Genomic DNA, 24,393 nt, shown 5'->3' with positions numbered 1-24,393 from the left:
ATTCAGAGAACGCCATAATCTTTTTTTTGTTTTTTTTCGAATCCACTACGTGCGTTTCGTTTTTTGGAAAATTTAAGGTAAACTTAAACAGTGATATTATATATTGTAGAGGATGTATTTTGATTTTTTCCTGAATGTTAATGTTTGCTATTTTTATTTTTTAAAAAAAAGTGAGATGTAAAGCAGATCTGAAGATTACTAATGAGTAACTCCGTTTAAACAACAGTCCGGGAGCCAATAAATTTTCAGTTTTTGCAGCAGCTATTGTGTGTTTTTGCTTTTCGATGAACTCGTGTGGAAAGAGGCGAATTAATGTCGCACTCAGACCTGGAGCGCCTTCTTGTGGGCAACAGTTGAGCTGTGGAGTGTTCTTGTGGGTAACAGGAGCACACTTTAAATCCCAGTTAACCAGAATGGGAATAAACCCTTGTTTTGTGTGTAGTTGATGTTTTGGTGATCACACTTCTTAAACATAGCTGGCCAGACTTTAATTTGATCTTTGTTTGTAGCCGAGCCAACGTCTACTTATAGTATTTCCAGAAACTGATTTATTTACAGTGGAACTTGCTATCCGAGTGAAAGCGCTGACACGTTTGTGTCTCTCCTCCTCCTCCCACCCCGCCAAACTTAAGTCGCTGCTGTGATCATGATTTAAGAGATCTCACTGGCTATGGATGCATGGTTTAAATTACTGCCATCCACTTCCCTAAGTGAAATGGAATTCATTTTATTTCGAGGTTTGTGATGATCGATTTCTGGAGAAAAGACATTGGATGGATGTGGCGCTTACTTTTTGTTTTTGTAAGTTGGAGCAAGGGCTGATCGTTGGAAAAGCTCTAGTTTTGGGAGATGGAGAGTTAGGCAGATTTTCATTTATATAGCAGCCCTACAACCACCAAAACGGCGATGAAGTATTTTTGATTTGTAGTCAAATTGTTGTAGGAAATGAGGCCGGCAATTTGCATACAGTAATGTGATAACCAAATAATCTGTTTTTTTGCGTGATGGTTATTGAGGGTCAGGACACCAGCGACAGCACTCCTTATTCTTCCAAGACAAGGTCGTGGGATCTTTTGCATCCCACCTGAATACCACATCTGAAAAGCAGCACCTCCAACAAACTGCTTTGGTACAAAGTGTCAGGAATGAATCGTGTGCGTTAACTCCTGGGTGGGACTTGAACGTGGAACTTCATGACTCGGGGCAAGAGCGCTCACCACGGAACTCAAATGTGGGCATTGCGACCACAACCAACTCCAATTTACATCAATGAGCTGAATTCGGGAACGCAAAACTGGTCAAATTCGCCGAGATCATAAAACTAGGAAATGCAACGGGTTTGGAAGAGGCAGTTCAGATCAGATAAATGGGATAAAATCTGTAAGGGGTCATTTTGAGCAGCTGGAATATAACGGGCTGTGCAGAGGGAGGAACAGACAACGCTTCCTCTGACAGGGACTGAAATAACTACGGCTGAAGTTCAGAGATTCTTCCTTTTGACGTGTGCAACAAGCAATAAAGCCAATAGATCATTGAATTCGATTTTAAAGTGGCCAATAAGTTAATAACCGCTCGATAGAATATAGAGAGAAAATCTTGGAAACATTCAAGAAACCAAGAGATGCAACAATGGAGGATCTGGGGATGTTTTTGATGCATAAATTGAGATGAATGGTTTTCCTGATCCTAACTATCTTTTGAAAAATTGAGATTTTTGAACCAATTTTTGAAGTTTTCAAAGAAGTCAAATATTCAACAACAACTAACGTTAAGGATTCTAAAAAAAAATCCATCTGTCCCTCTGAGCTTCCAGTGTCCTGCCATTCATTAATGCTGGCCTAACCAGCGACACCCACATCCCGTGAAAGCAATCTCATCTCTCTTTCACACATCTCCAATTCTCACTTTGATACAACGGGAGGGAGAGCCTTCCCTATACTGAGGGTGCATTGTGGGTCGGAATGGAGTTCCTCGAGAGAAGCAGAGGTCAGGCAGCAGCCAGGAGAAGGACAGAGTACAGGTGAATCTGACCAACCTATTCCCAATAGTTCCTCATGAGTGAGGGGGGTGTCTCTGCATGATGGGGGGTGTGTGTGTGAAGGGGAGTGTGAGGGTGTGTGTGTGAGGGGTGTGTGTGTGTGTGTGTGTGTGAGGGTGTGTGCGTGTGAGGGTGTGTGCGTGTGAGGGGGTGTGTGTGTGAGGGGGTGTGTATGTGGTGGAATGGGAACATTCCTCCCCAGGTTGAAGTTCACTTTCGGAGTTAATGATAACTCGAGTTTCCTGCAGTTTCTTCGGAAATTGGTTCACACAAACCAAAGGATTTGGAAAAGATGCCGCCACATTCTTCAAAAAGAATTGAAAAGTGCTTCTGCTGACAGACAGGTGGTGTGGGGAACTCAGTGCAGGTTGTTCTCACTCTCCTGTCTGTAACACTGCAATGATTTGTCATTCTTACAGTAATATGGATGGTGCTCCTGTGGAATACAATGTGCTGCCTATTTTGGAAGCAGTTTGCAAAGCTGAAGTATGAAAAATACAGTAAAACACAACAGCTGGACGACATTTCCTTACCAAGGCAGAAGAAGCTGCTCCTCGTTTGCTGCGCTGGGTTTGATCTAAAAGGAAACACAACGATGTTACTTCCGAATAGATCCACGGAAAGATGGAGCTTTTGAAACTTGGAATGAGAGCGATTGAAAAATGCCCGTGTCACCTTGGGCAGTTTTCTCAGAGTGAAGCTAATGGGGGAGATGGGGATTATTCTCCATCAGCTGCACTGTCTTCAAAAACTCATCATCCAAATCAGAATCTCACACAACAGGAGGAGGCCATTCGCCCCATTCAGCCTGTACTAGCTCATTAACAGAGCCATTGTGCTTCATCCCACATTCCTGCTTTTTATCCACAATCCTGGAAATTCCTCATCCTCCAGCACTTGTCCAACTCTCTTTTCCCATTATTTCTGGAATCAGCTTCCACCACATTCCCAGCTCGAGTATTCCACATCCCGACAACTCTCATTTCTCCCCATCTGCCCTCTAGATCTTTATCCAGTGATTTGAAATCGATGATCGCTGGTTACTGATCCGTTCACCAGAGGGAATAGATTTTCTCTCTATCAAAACCTCACCATCTTTAAACTCTTTACTGGGTCAGATCTGAACCTTCTCTATCCCGAGGAATCCCTCTGTGAACGGACAATGTGCTCCATCTACAAAGGCATGATCACTACATGCTGGTGACACAGAGGAGGCTGTTCCTTTCTGGAAGTTTCTATCTCTTTGGAGCCACTGGCTGCAGCATTGCCAGACTGAGGGGGTGTTTCACAGTGCAGCGACAAGGCTGGGGGCAGCCTCCTGCCATCTTCATTCTGTACAATGTAGATTTACAACCTTTCACAGGAAATTCTGTCAGTCAGACAATGAATTGGTCAAATTATTAGCAAGTTAATTACATCACAAAACGATCAACATCAAAGGGACATCTGGGATTGAGAGTAATTCCTGCCAAACTTTGCAATAATGATTAAATTAGTTTACTTACTATCCACTGTTGCGGACACAGGGTTCTGGTCTCCATCAGGATCCCTAAAGAAATGCCACACATTAGCTTCATTGAGGCTTTACCACAGAACAGCGCTGTAATACTCACACTCTGGGTGGAGATGCAGTTTAGATTTTTCAACATGGATTTCCCATCTGAGTTTTTTATGGAAGATTTCACGGATGAACAAGATCGATCGATTCATTCCTAAATAAACAGAACTTGCTCTAGCAATAACACAAAGAATTTGACCAAAATCAGAAGGCATGCTGGGAAGCTTGATCAGGATGGGTAAATATGATTGGATTGTTTCCTTGTGGGGAGGGTAATGGCTGAAGTAGGCTGTTTACACAGAGTGTCCATTCGAACTGTTCTCACTTGGTCTGAGCATCATGAGGGACTGTGCAGCTAGCGAGACACAGGCATGAAACCAGCGCTCTGATCGAGTTCATTAGGTGGGCTCGGTGGGGAATTATCCAGCACTTATATCCTGAGGGTGATATTTCATACTTTAACTGTTCAAACCTTCCTGACTTTCAGCAGCAGTTAGGTGCCTGTTGGTCAGTGCTGGAGTCAGTGTGATGCTGTGACAGTTGGAGATGACTGGCACCAGTTGAGTATCTGGACATGTGTGGCTCTCATCAGTAGCAGGTCACTCCCCGTGAACTGTACACTACAAGGGAAAAGTTACTCCTCACTAAAAGCAGCAAGTTATAAAATCGTGCCCCTGTCCAGTTACAGCAACAGACACAAGATGAATCATATTTACCTTGGTGTGGAGTTCCTTGCTGAACAGAACCTCTTTTTCACAAGATAACCTGTGAGCGGAGCAACGCAGAACAAGACAACCAAGGACAGAATGATAGCCAGGCTGAACACAACGGGATCTGAAGTCGAGGGATTATTGTAGGATGATTCTTCTGTAAAATATCAGAATGTTACACACACTACAGCTTCAGTTTGAGTAATGTACATCAACCGGAATAGAAATAAAATCAGACAGAAGCTGTTTCTGTCAGTTTGTGCTGATTACATTCAGGTAAAATTGTTCCTTTCATACGTGGCAAGTTAACAGCCTGGAATGAAAGGCCAGTGCCACAGAATGGCTCCTTCCACTATCATTGTTGCCTTTTTTTATGGACATGAAACAAGTCCAAAGATCAGTGGTACAGCAGGGCAGAGACCCCTGATCCAATGGCAGTTTGCACCAATACCAAAGAATCGCAGGGAAACATTCAAAAAAATCCGAGAACTTCCAAACACTTGAGGACGTGAATAATTTGCCGGGTGTTAGCGATGGAAAGATGATAGGAGTGGAGGGCCTGAATGACATTATTGTTACTTGAGAGGCAGTGCTCAAAAGACTGGAGGGACTGATTGTGGAGAAGTCCCCAGGACCGGATGGAATGCATCCGAGGGTTCTGAAGGAAATGACGGAGGTGATAGTGAATGCCTTGGTGATTGTTTTCCAAACATCGCTGGATTCTGGGGAAGTGATGGAAGATTGGAAAACGGCTAATGTTACACCATTGTTTAAGAAGGGTGGCAGGCAAAACGCAGGGAATTATAGGCTGGTTAGTTTAACGTCTGTTGTAGGTAAAATGTTAGAATCCGTGATCAAGGAGAAAACAGCGAGGCATCTTGAGGAGAATTGTTTGATCGAGCAGACGCAGCACGGTTTCATTAAGGGGAAGTCGTGTCTGACGAATGTATTGGAGTTCTATGAGGATGTGTCTAGGGCGGTGGATCGAGGAGAGCTGGTGGATGTGGTGTTTCTTGATTTTCAGAAGGCGTTTGATAAGGTGCCGCACAAGAGGTTATTACAGAAGGTCAGGGGGCATGGAGTTGGGGGTAGGGTGCTAGCGTGGATAGGGGATTGGCTGTCAAATAGGAGGCAGAGAGTGGGGGTCAATGGTTGCTATTCGGATTGGCGGTTGGTAACTAGTGGAGTGCCCCAGGGGTCGGTGCTAGGGCCTCAGCTATTTACCATTTATATAGATGATCTGGAGGAGGGAACCGAGTGTATGGTGTCGAAATTTGCTGATGACACCAAGATTGGTGGAACGGCAAATTGTGCGGAGGGTGTGGAAAGTCTGCAGAAGGATCTAGATAGGCTGGGCGAATGGGCCAGGAACTGGCAATTGGAATTTAATGTTGGGAAGTGTGAAGTTGTCCACTCTGGTAGGAATAATGGTAGGAAGGACTGTTACTTGCATGGCGAAAAACTGCAGCATGCGACGGTGCAGAGGGATCTCGGGGTCCTTGTGCACGAGTTGCAAAAACCCAGCCTGCAGATGCAGCAGGTGGTCAGGAAGGCTAATGGGATGCTGGCCTTCATAGCGAGGGGGATTGAGTATAAAAGTAGGGAGGTCTTGCTGCAGCTGTATAGGGCACTGGTGAGGCCGCAGCTGGAGTACTGTGTGCAGTTTTGGTCGCCGCACTTGCGCAAGGATATTTTGGCCTTGGAGGGAGTGCAGAGGAGGTTTACTTGGCTGATACTGGAGTTGAGGGGGTTGAACTATGAGGAGAGGCTGAATAAACTAGGCTTGTACTCGTTAGAGTTCAGAAGAATGAGGGGAGACCTCATTGAGACATATAAGGTGATGAATGGGGTGGATAGGATAGAGGTGGAGAGGCTCTTCCCGCTCAGAAAGGACAGTAGGACTAGAGGGCACAGCCTCACTATTAAGGGGGGGCGGTTTTGAATGGAGTTGAGGAGGAACTTCTTCTCTCAAAGGGTGGTGAATCCCTGGAATTCTCTGCCCGTTGAAGTGGTGGAGGCTGCCTCGCTAAATATTTTTAAGACGTGGGTTGATGGGTTTTTGATAAGAGAGGGGATTAAGGGTTATGGGGAGAGGGCGGGGAGGTGGAACTGAGCCACGACAGATCAGCCATGATCTTATTGAATGGCGGGGCAGGCTCGAAGGGCTGGATGGCCTACTCCTGCTACTAATTCTGATATTCTTATGTTCTTATGTTTGTGTGAAGTTGGGAGGATGAGGAATGATCCGCCTTCCCCTGCCTGTCCACACTCACCAAACCTCACTCACTCAGCAACCATCTCTCCAGTGCTGCACCCAGAGGGATGTGGATGCTCCATTGTTAAATACATTTAAGGCTGGAATAAAGAGATTTTGCTCTGTCGGGGAATTCAGAGATACGGTGACAGAGAGACGGGGTTTAACTGGAGTTGACAGACGCACCTCTGCAATTTCAACCCCAGGAATTAAACTTGAAGTTGGGTACATTTCTTCCATCGACAATGTGCTGAAGTTAGTATTGATTTGGAACCTACATTGTCTGTCTAAAATATAACAAAAGGATGCTGATGCTATCTAAAGGTCGGTGTAATGATATAAAGGCCCAGATAGAGTGGACGTGGTGAGGATGTTTCTACTGGTGGGAGAGACTGGAACTCGAGGGCACAACCTCAGAGTGAAGGAACACTCCTTTAAAACTGAGATGAGAAGGAATTTCTTCAGCCAGAGAGTGGGGAATCTGTGGAACTCATTGCCACACAGGGTTGTGGAGGCCAGGTCATTGAGTGTCTTTAACACAGAAATAGACAGGTTTTTGATCAGTAAGGGGATCTGGAATTATGAGGAGAAGGCCGGAGAATGTGGATAAAAATCCTATCAGCCATGATTGAATGGGAAAGTAGACTCGATGGGCCGAGTGGCCTAATTCTGCTCCTATATCTGATGGTCTTATGGCCGTACGGTGAGCAGGCAGTGAATGGAGTTGCAGCCCAAGATCAGCCATCATTTGTAGTGGAGATCCCCAGGGCTGAGTGCTGGGATCTTGCTTTTCCTCAGATACATGAATGACCGAGACCTTAGCGTACAGAGCACAATTTCAACATTTATGGGTGATCTGAAACTTGAGAATATTGGAAACTGTGAGGAATATCGTTTGGAAATTCAATAGGACAGAGACAAAATGTTAGAGTGGGCAGACAGGTGGCAGATAAAGTTTGACACAGAGAAATGTGAGGAGATACATGTTGGTGGGAAGAACATAAAGAGACAATGTAAATAAGGGTTACAAATCTAAAGGGGACGCAGAAACAGAGGCAGCTGAGTGTGTGAATGTATAATTCATTGAAGCTGACAGGACAGGTGGAGAGAGCAGTTAATAAAGCACACAGTCTCCTGGGCTTTGGAGAAGGATTGTAGAAATTAGGACTGATTTCCATGGGGGAGAAGGTGGAGAGGAGATTTGAACCATAGAACCATAGGACACTGCAGCACAGAAAGAGGCCCTTCATTTTTCTGCTTCAACCCACTGACCTGTGCCTGGACCATGTCCCTCCACACCCGCCTCATCCATGTACCTGTCCAAGTTTTTCTTAAGTTTTAAAGGTGACCCCACATTTACCACTGGCAGCTCATTCCACACTCCCACCACTCTCTGTGTGAAGATGCCCTCCTAATATTCCCTTTCAACTTTTCCCCCTTCACCCATTTCCTCTAAACCTTTCACCCTTAACCCATGTCCTCTAATTTTTTTCTCCCCTAGCCTCAGTGGAAAAAGCCTGCTTGCATTCACTCTATCTATACCCATCATAATTTTATACACCTCTGTCAAATCTTCCCTCATTCTTCTACACTCCAGGAAAGAAAGTCCTAACCTTTTCAACCTTTCTCTGTAACTCAGTTTCTCAAGTTCTGGCAACATCCTTGTAAACCTTCTCTGCACTCTTTCATCCTTTTTAATGTCCTTCCTGTAGTTAGGTGACTAAAACTGTACACAATACTCTAAATTCAGCCTCACCAATGTCTGATACAACCTCACCACAACATTCCAACTCTTATACTCAATACTTTGATTTATAAAGGCCAATGTTCCAAAAGCACTCTTTATGACCCCCATCTACCTGTGACATCACTTTTAGTGAATTATGTACCTGTACTCCCAGATCCCTCTGTTCTACTACACTCTTCAGTGTCCTACCATTTACCTTGTATGTTCTACCTTGATTTCTTCTTCCAAAGTGTAATACCTCACACTTGTCTGCGTTAAATCCCTCAAACAATTTGATCCCATTTTTCTCGCTGGTCTAAATCCCTCTGCAAGCTTTGAAAACCTTCCTCACTAACCTCCCATGCGGGACCTTGTCAAAGGCCTTACTGAAGTCCATGTAAACAACATCCACTGCCTTCCTTTCATCCACTTCCCTGGTAACCTCCTTGAAAAACTCTAATAGATTGATGAAACATGACCTACCACGTACAAAACCATGGTGACTTTCCCTCATAAATCCCTGTCCATCCAAGTATTGGAACATAGAACAGACAGCATAGAAAAACTCCAGCACAAACAGGCCCTTTGGCCCACAAGTTGCGCCGAACATATCCCAGATTTGTAGATCCTATCTCTTAGTACTCCTTCCAATAATTTTCCCACTACTGACGTCAAACTCACCAGCCTATAATTTCTCGGATTACTTTTTGAGCCTTTTTTAAACAATGGAACAACATGAGCTATCCTCCAATCATCCGACACCTCACCCGTGGATACCGACATTTTAAATATATCTGCCAGATCCCTGCAATTTCAACACTCGTCTCCTTCAACGTCTGAGGGAATACCCTGCCCGATCCTGGGGATTTATCTACTCTGATTTGCCTCAAGACAGCGAGCACCTCCTCCCCTTTAATCTGTATAGGTTCCATGACCTCCCTACTTGTTTTCCTTATTTCCGTAGACTCCATGCCAGTTTCCTTAGTAAATACGGATGCAAAAAACCCATATAACATCTCCTCCATTTCTTTTGGTTCCAGACAATGCTGAACACTCTGATCTTCAAGAGGACCAATTTTATCCTTTACTATCCTTTTGCTCTTAATATACTTAGAACAAAGAACAAAGAACAAAGAACAACACAGCACGGGAAACAGGCCCTTCGGCCCAACGAGCCCGCGCCGCCGTCCCACTGTCTCAGTGACCTATTCATGATTTCAGTCTACACCTAATGTGCCAGGATCAGGGAGGTCCAATTTAGGGACAATTTAGTACCCAATCAATCAGCCTAAAAGCACATCTTTGGGGATGTGGGAGGAAACCGGAGCACCCGGAGGAAACCCACGCAACCACGGGGAGAACGTGCAAACTCCCACAGACACAGGCCCAAATCCTTGTGTCCGCACAGCAACAGAGATAGTCTCTGAGCTGTCATGTTGCCCTCGAGATGATCCAGTTTAAGCACACTAACGACAAGAAGCAATAGGCAACTCCTGAAGCAACATCCAAGAGCAGCCCACTACAACCTGCCGCATGCATGCCCCTTGCTGGACTTAACTGCCTGTGGAGACAAAAAATTCGTTATTAAACAGACAAAGACTGTAACATCCCTGAGGCAAAACGTATTCCCAAGCCTACAATGTTTAGTAAGGCCTACTATATCCCCCTATATGTAGCCCGCTCATGTGGCTGTCTAAGTGACTCTTAAACAACCCTAGCGTGCCTGCTTCCACCACCTTACTCGGCAGTGCATTCCACACCCCCACTACCCTTTGCGTGAAAAACTGCCCTCTAATATTTGTCTTATACCTAGCCCCCCTCACCCTAAGCCCGTGACCCCTCGTTCTATCTATTTCTAATAACGGAAAAAGCTTACCACCATTTACTCTATCTATCCCCTTCATAATCTTATAAACCTCTATTAGATCCCCCCTCAGCCGACGTCTCTCAAGGGAAAACAGCCCAAGTTCATTCAATCTTTCCTCGTAAGACAGCCCTTCCATACCAGGCAGCATCCTGGTAAATCTCCTCTGCACTCTCTCCAGGATCTCTACATCCTTCCGGTAGTACGGCGACCAGAACTGGACGCAGTACTCCAAGTGAGGCCTAACCAACGTTCTATACAACTGCAACATCAGACTCCTACTCTTATATTCTATACCTCTTCCTATGAAGGCTAACATACCATACGCTTTCCTCATCACATTCTGCACCTGCACCGACACCTTCAGGGACTTGTGCACTTGCACCCCCAGGTCTCTCTGCGTATCTATACTCTGGATAGTTCTACCTTTTATCGTATAACTCCCCTCCACATTATTCCGGCCAAAGTGCATCACCTCGCATTTCTCCAGATTAAATTCCATTTGCCATCTATCTGCCCAATCTACCAGCCTGTCTATGTCCTGTTGCATTGCCAGGCACTGCTCCTCAGTACCTGCCAATCCAACCATCTTAGTGTCATCAGCAAATTTGCTGATCACACCACCTACCCCCTCTTCCAAGTCATTAATATATACCACAAACAGAAGAGGTCCTAGTACCGAGCCCTGCGGCACACCACTGGTGACAGCCCTCCAATTGGAAAAGGAGCCATCCACTACTACTCGCTGTCTCCTCCTCCCAAGCCAGTTCTCCACCCATCTACATACCTGGCCTTGTATCCCATGAGCCTTCACCTTTTCTATCAGCCTACCATGAGGGACCTTGTCAAACGCCTTACTGAAATCCATATAGACGACATCAACGGCTCGTCCTTCGTCAACCGTTTTTGTCACCTCTTCAAAAAATTCCACTAGATTCGTAAGGCACGACCTCCCTGTAACGAAGCCATGCTGCGTATCCCTGATCAGATTGCAGCGCTCCAGATGTTCATACATCCTATCCTTGAGGATCCTCTCCATTAGCTTGCCTATAACTGAAGTCAAGCTCACCGGCCTATAATTCCCTGGGTTATCCCTCTGACCCTTCTTAAACAACGGTACTACATTTGCAATGCGCCAATCCTCTGGGACCTCACCTGTGTCCAAAGAAGAGACAAAGATTTGCGTCAGAGGCCCAGCAATTTCATCCCTCACCTCCCTTAGCAGCCTGGGATAGATGCCATCAGGCCCCGGAGATTTATCCGTCTTTAGAAGCTTATCCTTGTAGAAGCTCTTAGGATTACCCTTCACCTTGACTGCCAAAGCACCCTTATGTTTTCTTTTAGCCCTCCTGATTTCCTTCTTAAATAGTTTCTTGCATTTTTTAAACTCCTCGAGTATCTTATTTGTTCCCTGTTGCCTATACATGTCATACATCTCTCTCTTCTTCATCAGAGTTCCAATATCCCTCGAGAACCAAGGTTCCTTATTCTTATTCACTTTGCCTTTAATCCTGACAGGAACATACAAACTCTGCACTCTCAAAATTTCTCCTTTGAACGCCTCCCACTTACCAATCATATCCTCGCCAGAGAACAGCCTGTCTCTATTCACTCCTTTTAGATCCTTTCTCATTTCTTCAAATTTGACACATATTTAAAATCGCTGGAGGCCTGACAGAGAGATCAGGAGAAACTGCTCCCATTGTGAAAGGATTGAGAACAACAAGGAATCAAAATAACTTATCAAAGCGAAATTAAGAAAAATATTTTCACACAGCGAGTGGTTAGGATCCGGAATGCACTGTCTGAGAGTGTGGTGAAAACAGATTTATACAGGGAGTGGTTAGGATCTGGAATGTACTGTCTGAGAGTGTGGTGGAGACAGATTCACACAGCGAGTGGTTAGGATCTGGAATGTACTGTCTGAGAGTGCGTTGGAGACAGATTCACACAGCGAGTGGTTAAGATCCGAATGCACTGTCTGAGAGTGTGGTGGACACAGATTCACACAGTGAGTGGTTAGGATCTGGAATGTACTGTCTGAGAGTGTGGTGGAGACAGATTCACACAGCGAGTGGTTAGGATCTGGAATGTACTGTCTGAGAGTGTGGTGGAGACACATTCACACAGCGAGTGGTTAAGATCCAAATGCACTGTCTGAGAGTGTGGTGGAGACAGATTCACACAGTGAGTGGTGAGGATCCGGAATGTACTGTCTGAGAGTGTGGTGGAGACCGATTCACACAGTGAGTGGTGAGGATCCGGAAGGCACTGTCTGAGAGTGTGGTGGAGACAGGTTCACACAGTGAATGGTTAGGATACAGAATACACTGTCTGACAGTGTGGTGGAGACAGATTCACACAGCGAGTGGGTTGGGTCCAGGACAGATCGTGAGATTTTGCAAGCCCGACTTCTTGCCTTCAAACAACTGCACAACCTCAAACAGACAAGTGTCTGCAGCAAACTACCCAGCCTTCAAGAGAACAGTGACCACGACACCACACAACCCTGCCACAGCAACCTCTGCAAGACATGCTGGATGCTCGACATGGATGCCATCATCTCACGTGAGAACACAATCCACCAGGTACACGATATATACACTTGCAACTCAGACAATGTTGTCTCCCTGATCAGCTGCAGGAAAGGATGTCCCAAGGCATGGTACATTGGGGAGACCATGCAAACGCTACGACAACAAATGAATGAACATCGCTCGACAATCACCAGGCAATCGTGTTCTCTTCCTGTTGGGGAACACTTCAGCGGTCACGGGCATTCGGTCTCTGATCTTCGTGTAAACGTTCTCCAAGGTGGCCTTCACGACACACAAAAACGCAGATTTGCTGAGCAGAGACTGAGAGCCAAGTTCCGCACACATCAGCACGGTCTCAACCAGGATCTTGGGTTCGTGTCACTCTATCTGTAACCCCCACGACTTGCCTGGGTTTGCAAAATCTGAATAACTGTCATGATGGAGACATCTTTTTAACCTGTGCTTGGCCCAATCTCCACTCACATTCTCAATGACTTTAAGGCTTGATTTCCTATAAATTTTCGCATTCCAACCATTACTTTGTAAATTGAATTTGTGTCTTTATATACCCTGTTTATAAACAGAACTCTCACTTACTGAATGAAAGAGCAGCGCTCTGAAAGCCGGTGGATTTTGCTACCAAGTAAACCTGTTGGACATTAACCTGGTGTTATCTAAAGTGGAGAAATGTTCAGGGTTCCAGGGAGAAGGCAGGGGAATGGTGTGAGGTGAGTGGAGCATTCAGAGCGATGGTGAGGACATGATGGGCCAAATGGTCTCCTCTGCCATTCTGTGATTCAGTTTCTCACTTATGTCCCTCCAGGCCTGAATCCTGAACGAGCCCAACCTAATTCAATCTCTGGAATGAAGGCCTGAATGAGCACTCTGCCATTCTGTCTGCTTCCTTCCATTCCAGGCGCACACCAGTCACTCAGCATTGACTTATCAGTGACATTGAGCTGGGTCCCTGCTCCATGGATGTAGCTCCACACACTGCATCTGTACACAGCTGTATCATTGAGGGTCACATTCACAATGGTCAGAATGTAGCTGTTGCTGCCGACATTCCAGGAAGGCTGGAAACGATGGTGGGAATCCCGGGACTTGGTAATGGTGCCATTCACAAACTGGCTGATCAGCCACTCAGTGTGGTAGCCAGCTCTCTGGTAATGCCAGTGGACATCAGTGTCAATCACACTGGCATTGTACATGGCACATTGTAAGTCGACAGCCTGACCCTCTGGCACCTTGCTGACTGTTGGATACTGCATGAGGACTGGGTCAGACAATGGAGCTGTTAATATTGAGAAAGAAAAATCATAGAACTTGAAATGCAACACTTTAGAAATCTTCTTCTAGTTACAAGAATGATTTGCAGAGAATTCTCTCAATCTCCCAACATGGAAAATGTTGTTTGCAACGAGGGAGGGAATGAGGGGACAAAAGAGGATCTGCTGAATGTTCTAGAATTTGCTGATATTATCCATTCAGTGCACATTCCCACCCACAGAAAACAAACTATCGAACGGATAAACTTCACAATCTTCACAGCTGATTATTGCAAGAACTCAAGTTATTGTTTAAAAAGTTGAATGAAAGGTGACAGTAAAGGAATAAAGTTTAAAATTTCCTGTATAATGATTACAGCGTGACCACACACGGGCTGATTTACTGCTGCTAATCCTCTTCTTTACCCCATCCTATCAATCTGACCTGGATTTTCCCCTTCTGGGATTGTTCAGAATTGTTACAACGAGACACAGGGATCCGGAACTTATCCCTCCATTATCGACTTGTCCTGCCCCCTTCAGTGATCTGTGGAAATTCATGCCAAGATCCCACTCTTCTTTATAACCCTCAAGCCTCCTCCATGCCCCATCATATCCCTCCAGATCCTCATGCTTGCTGCAACTCCATGCCCCTTCCATTGCCCCATGGATGCTCCACACCCACTCTCCCAGTATTCTCCACGCATAGAAGCAATGTGCTACAAACACGTCTGGGAAATCATTGAAATGTTTCTGAAACTGACACAATGAGCAAAGAGGCTTTGAAATTCTGCTTCAGAAAAATACCATTCGTCTTAAAACCTCAGAGAAATGTCAAATAAATATTGGCATTTGTGGTGTCAATGGGTAATGTTTTATTCCCTTTAACATCTCTTAACTGCGTTCAAGTATACAAACAGGCATTGAAAAACAACAAAGAAAGAAACCTCTTGAAACTTCCAAAATGCCTGTCATAAATAGAAGCACTTTGCTTCAAACCAAGTGAATTCAATCTAATTGACGAGCTCCATAGTCAGTTTGGAACTCAGCCAAGCATTCATAATCGGCCAATCTGATAACTCCAACAACAGTAGCATATTGAACAGATAGCCAGACAGTTGTTTCTGGAGATGAAATGGTCTGGCACTTGGCTCTGTTCCGTCTACAGATCCCTGCCTCAATTGTCTTTCCCAGGATGTGGACATTGTTGCCTCGGCTAACGTATGTTCATCATCCCTAAGACTCTCCCTATTCCTGCTACCCAGCAGTGTGCCAAACTTCAAAGCTCACCCATTCCTCCTCCCTGATCGCAGCCTCCATTGCTTCCCTGCTCATTTCTCATGTCCAACATCATATTCCCAGAAACCTCTAATTCCCTGAATCCCCCCCTGCTCACTGCTTTCCTCACTTTTTCCTCTCCATCCACAGTCATACCCGGCACAAAGGAAGATGGTTGGAGGTCAATTATCTCAGCTCCAGGACATCACTGCAGGAGTTCCTCAGGGTAGTGTCCTCGGCCCAACCATCTTCAGCTGCTTCATCAATCACCATCTCTCCGTCATAAGGTCAGGAGTGGGGATGTTCATTAATGATTGGACCATTCATTACTCCTCCATTACTGAAGCAGCCGGTTCCTGCACACAGCAAGACCTGGACAACATTCAGACTTGGGCTGATATGTGGAAGGTAACATTTCCCCACACAATGTTACCTTGCAGCTCCAATAACACTCAAGAAGCTTGACCCCATCCAGAACAAAGCCAATGTGTTTGATTGGGACACCATCCATCACATTAAACATTCACTCCCACCACCATGGACACACGGTAACAGCTGTGTGTACCATCTACAAGATGCACTGTAGGAACTCACCAACGCTCCTTTAACAGAACCTTCTAAACCCATAACCTCTACCATTTCTGTGCTCTGTCACTCTACAACTTGATGACTTTGACTCTAAAAGGACAAGGGCAGCAGGCACATGGGGGACATCACCACCTGGAGGCTTCTCTCTCAGTCACTCACCATCCTGACTTGGAAATATATCACCGTTCCTTCACTGTCACTGGGTCAGAATCCTGGATTTCCAATCCTGACAGCATTGTGGATGTACCTACACCACATGGGCTGCAACAGATCAAGAGGTTGTTTCACCACCACCTTCTGAAGGGTAACTAGGGATGGACCCTAACCAGTAATGCCCACCAAGAATGAATATAAAACAGAAACAGCTGGAGACAGCACTCTGACAAAAAGCTGAGTAAACAAAGGAGAGGGAGAAAGATTAGAAACAAACAGAAACAGAGAAACAGAGAAAATGTCAAAGAATTGAAGACTGAGAAATCAGGAGCGATGCACAATTTTTATTCTTTGATAAAAGTGCATGAGATCACCCAGTCTATTTTTCTGATGTGTTCCCTTTACCCCAGGGGTTTGTGATATTTCTCACATACTCACTTCCCACACGGTCACAAGTGGTGATGACTTCAGGATATTGTTATGTAAACTGGACTTACTGGTTACATTCAGCTGTGTCCCATTGCCACTGATATCTCCCCACACTGAGCAGTAATAGACGGCAGTGTCACTGGGCTGCACCATGGTGATTGTCAGAATGAAGCTGTTATTGGAGGTGTGTCTGGAAGGCTGGAATCGCTCAGTGAAACCTGGGCTCCGGTGTATGTTATTCCCTGTATCCTGTGTTAAAACTCTCTCCCTATCTTTCCCAGGTAGCTCCCGATACCAGTGAACATCAGTGTGTGACACTGCGGCGTTTCTCACGGTGCACTGTAACCGTGCAGTCTGACCCTCTGTGACACGTTCCACACTCGGAGACTGGATCAGGACTGGAACATTTGCACCTTTAAAGGAAACATATCAACAACTTAAAAAATAGTGCAAAGGTTGTAAATATCCCAAATGTTTCAATGAAAAATGCATCAGCTGACATTATTTTGGGGAAATAGTAAATAAATCATCAAATGCCCTGATCTGAAATCTCAAAGATTTTGAGATGTCCAGCTATCCCTGGCACCTCCCTTCCCATTCCCAACTTCCCGATCCTTTCTCCCTGATCCCCATCACTGCAGAGGTTATTTTATATTCCACCTGGAGATGTAACTTCATCAGCTGATGCAAGGTTCACCAATAAAAAGCTTCCTTGGCCTTAAACAGCCACATCTGTCCACATATGCCTGCGCTCCAGTTTTGAATTAATGGGGAAAGGTAGAGGGGGAGCAAACAGAAGTGGCTCCCACTTTTGGTGATGCCATTGGGAATGGCACACTCGACAAAATCCAGCCCTGAATCTCTGCAGGGAATCTGAATCACCGGCAACACACCCTGAGGTTTTCTGATATTTTCCTGTTGGGTAAGACTTTGAGGTGACACCCTTTATACTCACATTTTTGTTTTATATTTGTTTGTCTGTGTAAATGGTACTCATGTAACTGTCTAAATGTTTTTTAAAAGACAAAATTGTACCCACCTCTATTACTACCTCTGGCAGCTTGTTCCAGACTCTCACCACCCTCTATGTGAAGAAATTGTCCCCTTGGACCTTTTGTATATCTTTCACCTTGAATCTATGCCCTCTAGTTTTAGACTCCCCAACTTTGGAAAATGATATTGGCTGTCTAGCTGACCTGTGCCCCTCATTATTTTATAGACCTCTATAAGATCACCTCAGCCTCGTATGCTCTCGAGAATAAAGTCCCAGTCTATCCAGCCTCTCCTTATAACTCAATCCATCAAGCCCCATTAGCATCCTGGTAAGTCTTTCCTGCACTCTTTCTAGTTTAATAATATCCTTTCTATAATATGGTGCCCGGAACTGTACACAGTACAGTACTGTACACACTTAGCTCTGTCTTTACCCAGCCCTTTGCCTCCTTTTCCTCTGCCAGACATGATGATTCCTCACTCAGTTCCCCACAAAATGCTTTCTGTTTTACTGCTTGTTTTCTTGGAGTGACTGAATTCTCTGTGAGGTTTTGTTGCACTGTTTACACTTACTCATTTGTTCAATAAAAATCCCCCAGTTGGGTTTGAGTCAGATTTAACTCTATCATGTGATTAAAATGTTCCCCCAGCGTCATTAGTTTAAAAAGTGACAATGTTTTATTGTATTTCCCTGAACACCAGATGATTTTGTGGTAAAATTTGGAATAAAAGCAGAGAAAATACTCACTTGTCACATTCAGCCGGGTTCCACTTCCAAAGATACGTCCCCAAATCCCACAGATATAGACATTGGAGTCATTGAGCTGCACATCTCTGATGGTCAGAATGTAACTGTTATTGGCAACATCTCTGGAAGGCTGAAATCGCTCTGAGAATCCTGCTGATCGGTAAACTCTGCCATCTACATAATGAGTCAGTAATATGTGATTATTATTTTGTGAGTAGTACCAGTGTACAGAAAATTTCTCCACTCTGTTATTTACGTTGCTGCTCTGCAAATTACACCAAAACTTCACCGCTTCACCCTCACGCACTTTCACAACCTCAGGTGATTGGGCAATAATTGTCTTTGCCTCGTGACCTGTAAAAAGAAAATAATTGAAGATTGGAACAAATAAGAAAGAACAAAGAACAGACAGCACAGGAGCAGGCCCTTCGGCCCAACAAATCTGTGCTGATACTGATGCCTCTCTAATATTTTCTTGCCCCTGTGTGGTCCATATCCCTCTATTCGCTGCCTGTTCATGTATCTATCCAGGTGCCTCTTGAACATTGTTATAGAATCTGCTTCCACCACCTCCTCCGACAGCTCTTCCCAGGCATTCCCCACCCTCTGCGTGGAAAACTTGCCTCTGACATCTCTTTTAAACTTTCCCCCTCTCACTCTCAATCTATGCCCCCTGACTAATTGACTCTTTGACCCTGGGGAAAGACTCTGACTATCCACTCTATCCAAGCCTGTCATAATCTCGAAAGCCTCTATCAGGTCCCCCCCTCATCCTCCGACGCTCCAATGAAAACAATCGAGTTTGTTCAACCTTTCTTCATGCTCCATATCCCCCAAACCAGGCAACATCCTGGTAAAAGTCATCTGCACCCTTTCCAATGTCTCAACATCCTTCCGGGAGTGAGAAAGTATAAAGTCTAACCTGAAAGCAGGTTATAAAATCTGTATATTGATGAATATATAACTGTGTGTTATCCTCACTAATTTGGAGCCGAGCTAAAATAAAACCCCAAGCAAAATACTGCACCTTTTGAAAATCTGAAATCAAGGAAACAGACAATGCTGGAATACTCAGCGAATCCAGCTCCCTCGGGACACAGGGAAACAGTTACAATCAGATCAGCCATGGGTGACGGAGCAGGACCGTGGGACCAAGTGGCCGAATCCTGACCCAGATTCATGTCGCTCATAATCTTTCAAGTTGACAATCCTCCATCAGAATTGATTGACTCTTTTACATTGCACTGGACTGCCCAACAATCCCTCAGGGTGCTGGCAAACCAAACACTTACACACAGCTGGGGAAGACAGGGTTTAGTGAGAGAAAGAGCTGAAGGAGATCAGTATTAGCGTAAGAATGATTTCCAACGTTTAAACTTCACCACCTGTTGCAGTCCCAGTCTAACAGCTATGTCATTTGGGACCCTTCTGGCTCGGTCTGCAATGCTACTGTTGAGCCACTCTTAGTGATGGACATTGAAATCCCCCACCCAGAGTACATTCTGTGCCCTTGTCACCCTCAGTGCTTCCTCCAAGTAGTGTTCAACTCGGAGAAGTACTGACTCATCAGCTGAGGGGGTGATGGTACATGATAATCAGCAGGAGGTTTCCTTGCCCATGAGAACCCCCAGGGCAATTCCCTCCCAATTGTACACCACTGAGAACATGCAAACTTCACACACTGACCCAAGCTGGGAGTTGAACCCGGGTCCCTGGCACTGTGAGGCAGCAGTACTAACCACTGTGCCACCACCTCTGCTGGGTCTGTCCCGCCAATGGGACAGGACACACCCAGGAAGGGTGATGGCGGTGTCTGGGGCATCCTGTTAGTGTGACAATGCCAGGCTGTTGCTTGACAAGTTTGTGGGACCGTTTTCCCGATTTTGGCACAAGCTCCCAGATGTCACTAAGGAGCACTTGTCTTGTAGTAATACTATAGACACCCAGCTCTTGTTAGACTGTATCATTCTGTGGATCCCAGCTTTCTGCTCTGACCTCCATTCCTTTATACTTTCATTTCATCAGTGAACACTCTGTCCAGGTGAGCTTTGTTTCTACACACTGGATTCAGGAACTGTCATGATGTGGAGATGCTGGCGTTGGACTGGGGTAAACACAGTAAAAAGTCTGACAACACCAGGTTTAAGTCCAATCGATTTATTTGATAGTAAACTCACAAGCTTTCGAGGATTCCCTCTTCTTTAGTTGAAATCAGGTGTTGTCAGACTTTTTACTGTGTTCAGGAACTGTGTCAGATGTTCTCTCCTCACTCTGACTCCGAGCTCAGGTGAGTTTTTAAGGTTTAGTTTTGGCTGATGAAAATAACATTCTTCCTCTTCATTCACTGAGCCTTCGCCTCATGTCGAGCTGACATTCTGTAGCAAACCCACAGAGGGAAAGTTAACCCCCCAAAAACAGTCAACTTGGCTGCGACCCTCCATCAAACACCTAATTCCACTTTATCAACATTTGAAAGTCTCTGAAGATTATGCTAACGAGGCTTCTGTCCTCAGGACCTGGCAGAGATACAAATCTACTGCTCAGAGCCCGAGAGTTTTTAAAACTCCTTTCATAAGAACATAAGAACATAAGAAATAGGAGCAGGAGTAGGCCATCTAGCCCTTCGAGCCTGCCCCGCCATTCAATAAGAACATTGGCTGATCTGTCATGGCTCAGTTCCACATTCCCGCCCTCTCCCCATAACCCTTAATCCCCTTGCCTATCAAAAACCCATCAACCCGCGTCTTAAAAATATTTAGCGAGGCAGCCTCCACCACTTCAACGGGCAGAGAATTCCAGAGATTCATCACCCTTTGAGTGAAGAAGTTCCTCCTCAACTCCATTCTAAACCGCCCCCCCTTTATCTTGAGGCTGTGCCCCCTAGTCCTACTGTCCTTTCTGAGCAGGAAGAGTCTCTCCACCTCTATCCTATCCATCCAATTCATCATCTTATACGTCTCAATGAGATCTCCCCTCATTCTTCTAAACTCTAACAAGTACAAGCCTAGTTTATTCAGCCTCTCATCATAGCTCAACCCCCTCAACTCTGGTATCCATTAGACTTGGGCTGGTTAGCCCAGCACATCACTCGTTACCCTTGAACGGAGCATCTCACTTGATCATTTCACGGGGCAATTGAGAGTCAAACACAGTGGTGTGGTTCTGGAGACACATGTAGGCCAGAACGGGTAAGGCTGGCGGATTTCCTTCTCTAAAGGGCCTTTGGTGATCCAGATGGGCTTTTCCGACAATGGTTTCACTGTCTTCAACAGATTCTTAATTCCAGACTTTTTTAAATTGAATTCAAATTCCACCATCTGCCATGGCAGGATTCGAACCCAGGTCCCCAGACCATTAGCTGAGTTTCTGGATTAATAGTCCAGCGATAATCCCACACAGCCATTGTCTTTAAGTCACAGCTCCTCAAAACTGTTTCCAAGTAAACGTGATTGGGATTTCCACCTTTCGCACACATTTGGCTTTGTGTCTCAGTGTTAGGACAGTGTGTCTCAGTATTGGGACTGTGTGTCTCAGTATTGGGACTGTGTGTCTCAGTATTGGGACAGTGTGTCTCAGTATTGGGACAGTGTGTCTCAGTGTTGGGACAGTGTGCGTCTCAGTGTTGGGACAGTGTGCCTCAGTATTGGGACTGTGTGTCTCAGTATTGGGACTGTGTGTCTCAGTGTTGGGACAGTGTGCGTCTCAGTGTTGGGACTGCGTGTCTCAGTGTTGGGACTGCGTGTCTCAGTGTTGGGACAGTGTGTCTCAGTGTTGGGACTGAGTGTCTCAGTGTTGGGACTGCGTGTCTCAGTGTTGGGACAGTGTGTCTCAGTATTGGGACTGTGTGTCTCAGTGTTGGGACAGTGTGTGTCTCAGTGTTGGGACTGCGTGTCTCAGTGTTGGGACAGTGTGTCTCAGTATTGGGACAGTGTGCGTCTCAGTGTTGGGACAGTGTGCGTCTCAGTGTTGGGACTGTGTGTCTCAGTGTTGGGACTGCGTGTCTCAGTGTTGGGACAGTGTGTCTCAGTGTTGGGACTGTGTGTCTCAGTGTTGGGACTGCGTGTCTCAGTGTTGGGACTGTGTGTCTCAGTGTTGGGGCTGTGTGTCTCACTGTTGGGACAGTGTGTCTCAGTGTTCGGAGAGTGCGTGTCTCACTGTTAGGACTCTATGTGTCTCAGTGTTGGGACTGTGTGTCTCAGTGTTGGGACAGTCTGTCTCAGTGTTGGGACAGTGTGTCTCAGTGTTGGGACAGTGTGTCTCAGTGTTGGGACTGTGTGTCTCAGTGTTGGGACAGTGTGTCTCAGTGTTGGGACTGAGTGTCTCAGTGTTGTGACTGTGTGCCTCAGTGTTGGGACTGTGTGTCTCAGTGTTGGGACTGTGTGTCTCAGTGTTGGGAGAGTGCGTGTCTCACTGTTAGGACTCTATGTGTCTCAGTGTTGGGACAGTGTGTCTCAGTGTTGGGACTGTGTGTCTCAGTGTTGGGACAGTGTGTCTCAGTGTTGGGACTGAGTGTCTCAGTGTTGGGACTGCGTGTCTCAGTGTTGGGACAGTGTGTCTCAGTATTGGGACTGTGTGTCTCAGTGTTGGGACAGTGTGCGTCTCAGTGTTGGGACTGTGTGTCTCAGTGTTGGGACTGCGTGTCTCAGTGTTGGGACAGTGTGTCTCAGTGTTGGGACTGTGTGTCTCAGTGTTGGGACTGTGTGTCTCAGTGTTGGGACTGTGTGTCTCAGTGTTGGGGCTGTGTGTCTCACTGTTGGGACAGTGTGCGTCTCAGTGTTGGCACTGTGTGTCTCAGTGTTGGGACTGTGTGTCTCAGTGTTGGGAGAGTGCGTGTCTCACTGTTAGGACTCTATGTGTCTCAGTGTTGGGACTGTGTGTCTCAGTGTTGGGACTGCGTGTCTCAGTGTTGGGACTGTGTGTCTCAGTGTTAGGACTGTGTGTCTCAGTGTTGGGACTGTGTGTCTCAGTGTTGGGACTGTGTGTTTCAGTGTTGGGACTGTGTGTCTCAGTGTTGGGACTGTGTGTTTCAGTGTTGGGACTGTGTGTCTCAGTGTTAGGACTGCGTGTCTCAGTGTTGGGACTGCGTGTCTCAGTGTTGGGACTGTGTGTCTCAGTGTTGGGACTGCGTGTCTCAGTGTTGGGACTGTGTGTCTCAGTGTTGGGACTGCGTGTCTCAGTGTTGGGACTGTGTGTTTCAGTGTTGGGACTGTGTGTCTCAGTGTTGGGATAGTGTGTGTCTCAGTGTTAGGACTGTGTGTCTCAGTGTTGGGACAGTGTGTCTCAGTGTTGGGACAGTGTGTGTCTCAGTGTTAGGACTGTGTGTCTCAGTGTTGGGACTGCGTGTCTCAGTGTTGGGACTGTGTGTCTCAGTGTTGGGACTGCGTGTCTCAGTGTTGGGACTGTGTGTTTCAGTGTTGGGACTGTGTGTCTCAGTGTTGGGATAGTGTGTGTCTCAGTGTTAGGACTGTGTGTCTCAGTGTTGGGACTGTGTGTCTCAGTGTTGGGATAGTGTGTGTCTCAGTGTTAGGACTGTGTGTCTCAGTGTTGGGACAGTGTGTCTCAGTGTTGGGACAGTGTGTGTCTCAGTGTTAGGACTGTGTGTCTCAGTGTTAGGACTGCGTGTCTCAGTGTTGGGACTGTGTGTTTCAGTGTTGGGACTGTGTGTCTCAGTGTTGGGATAGTGTGTGTCTCAGTGTTAGGACTGTGTGTCTCAGTGTTGGGACTGTGTGTCTCAGTGTTGGGACAGTGTGTCTCAGTGTTGGGACTGTGTGTCTCAGTGTTGGGAGAGTGCGTGTCTCACTGTTAGGACTCTATGTGTCTCAGTGTTGGGACAGTGTGTCTCAGTGTTGGGACTGTGTGTCTCAGTGTTGGGACAGTGTGTCTCAGTGTTGGGACTGTGTGTCTCAGTGTTGGGACTGCGTGTCTCAGTGTTGGGACTGTGTGTCTCAGTGTTGGGGCTGTGTGTCTCACTGTTGGGACAGTGTGTCTCAGTGTTCGGAGAGTGCGTGTCTCACTGTTAGGACTCTATGTGTCTCAGTGTTGGGACTGTGTGTCTCAGTGTTGGGACAGTCTGTCTCAGTGTTGGGACAGTGTGTCTCAGTGTTGGGACAGTGTGTCTCAGTGTTGGGACTGTGTGTCTCAGTGTTGGGACAGTGTGTCTCAGTGTTGGGACTGAGTGTCTCAGTGTTGTGACTGTGTGCCTCAGTGTTGGGACTGTGTGTCTCAGTGTTGGGACTGTGTGTCTCAGTG

The 24,393-nt window shown here is 46.0% G+C and overlaps 1 protein-coding gene across 1 annotated transcript in view; it reads right to left on the bottom strand.

Annotated features, from left to right (window-relative positions):
- Positions 1–13,496: 13,496 nt before the first annotated feature.
- LOC145350504 (immunoglobulin superfamily member 3-like) overlaps positions 13,497–24,393 on the bottom strand; it is a 37,695-nt gene continuing 26,798 nt past the window's right edge. Inside the window, exons 4-6 of the mRNA XM_080199702.1 lie at positions 18,145–18,407; positions 16,472–16,816; positions 13,497–13,981 (exon numbers count right to left, since the gene is read on the bottom strand). Of these exons, the coding sequence (XP_080055828.1) occupies positions 13,497–13,981; positions 16,472–16,816; positions 18,145–18,407 (1,093 nt within the window). The remainder of the gene's footprint in view (positions 13,982–16,471; positions 16,817–18,144; positions 18,408–24,393) is intronic.

This window comes from Carcharhinus amblyrhynchos, chromosome 12 (assembly GCF_965287045.1).
Source record: "Carcharhinus amblyrhynchos chromosome 12, sCarAmb.v2.hapA, whole genome shotgun sequence".
In the NCBI taxonomy this organism is placed as follows: Eukaryota; Metazoa; Chordata; class Chondrichthyes; order Carcharhiniformes; family Carcharhinidae; genus Carcharhinus; species Carcharhinus amblyrhynchos.
The sequence above is the reverse complement of the archived record's forward strand: the minus strand, read 5'-3'. Positions and strand labels throughout refer to the sequence as shown.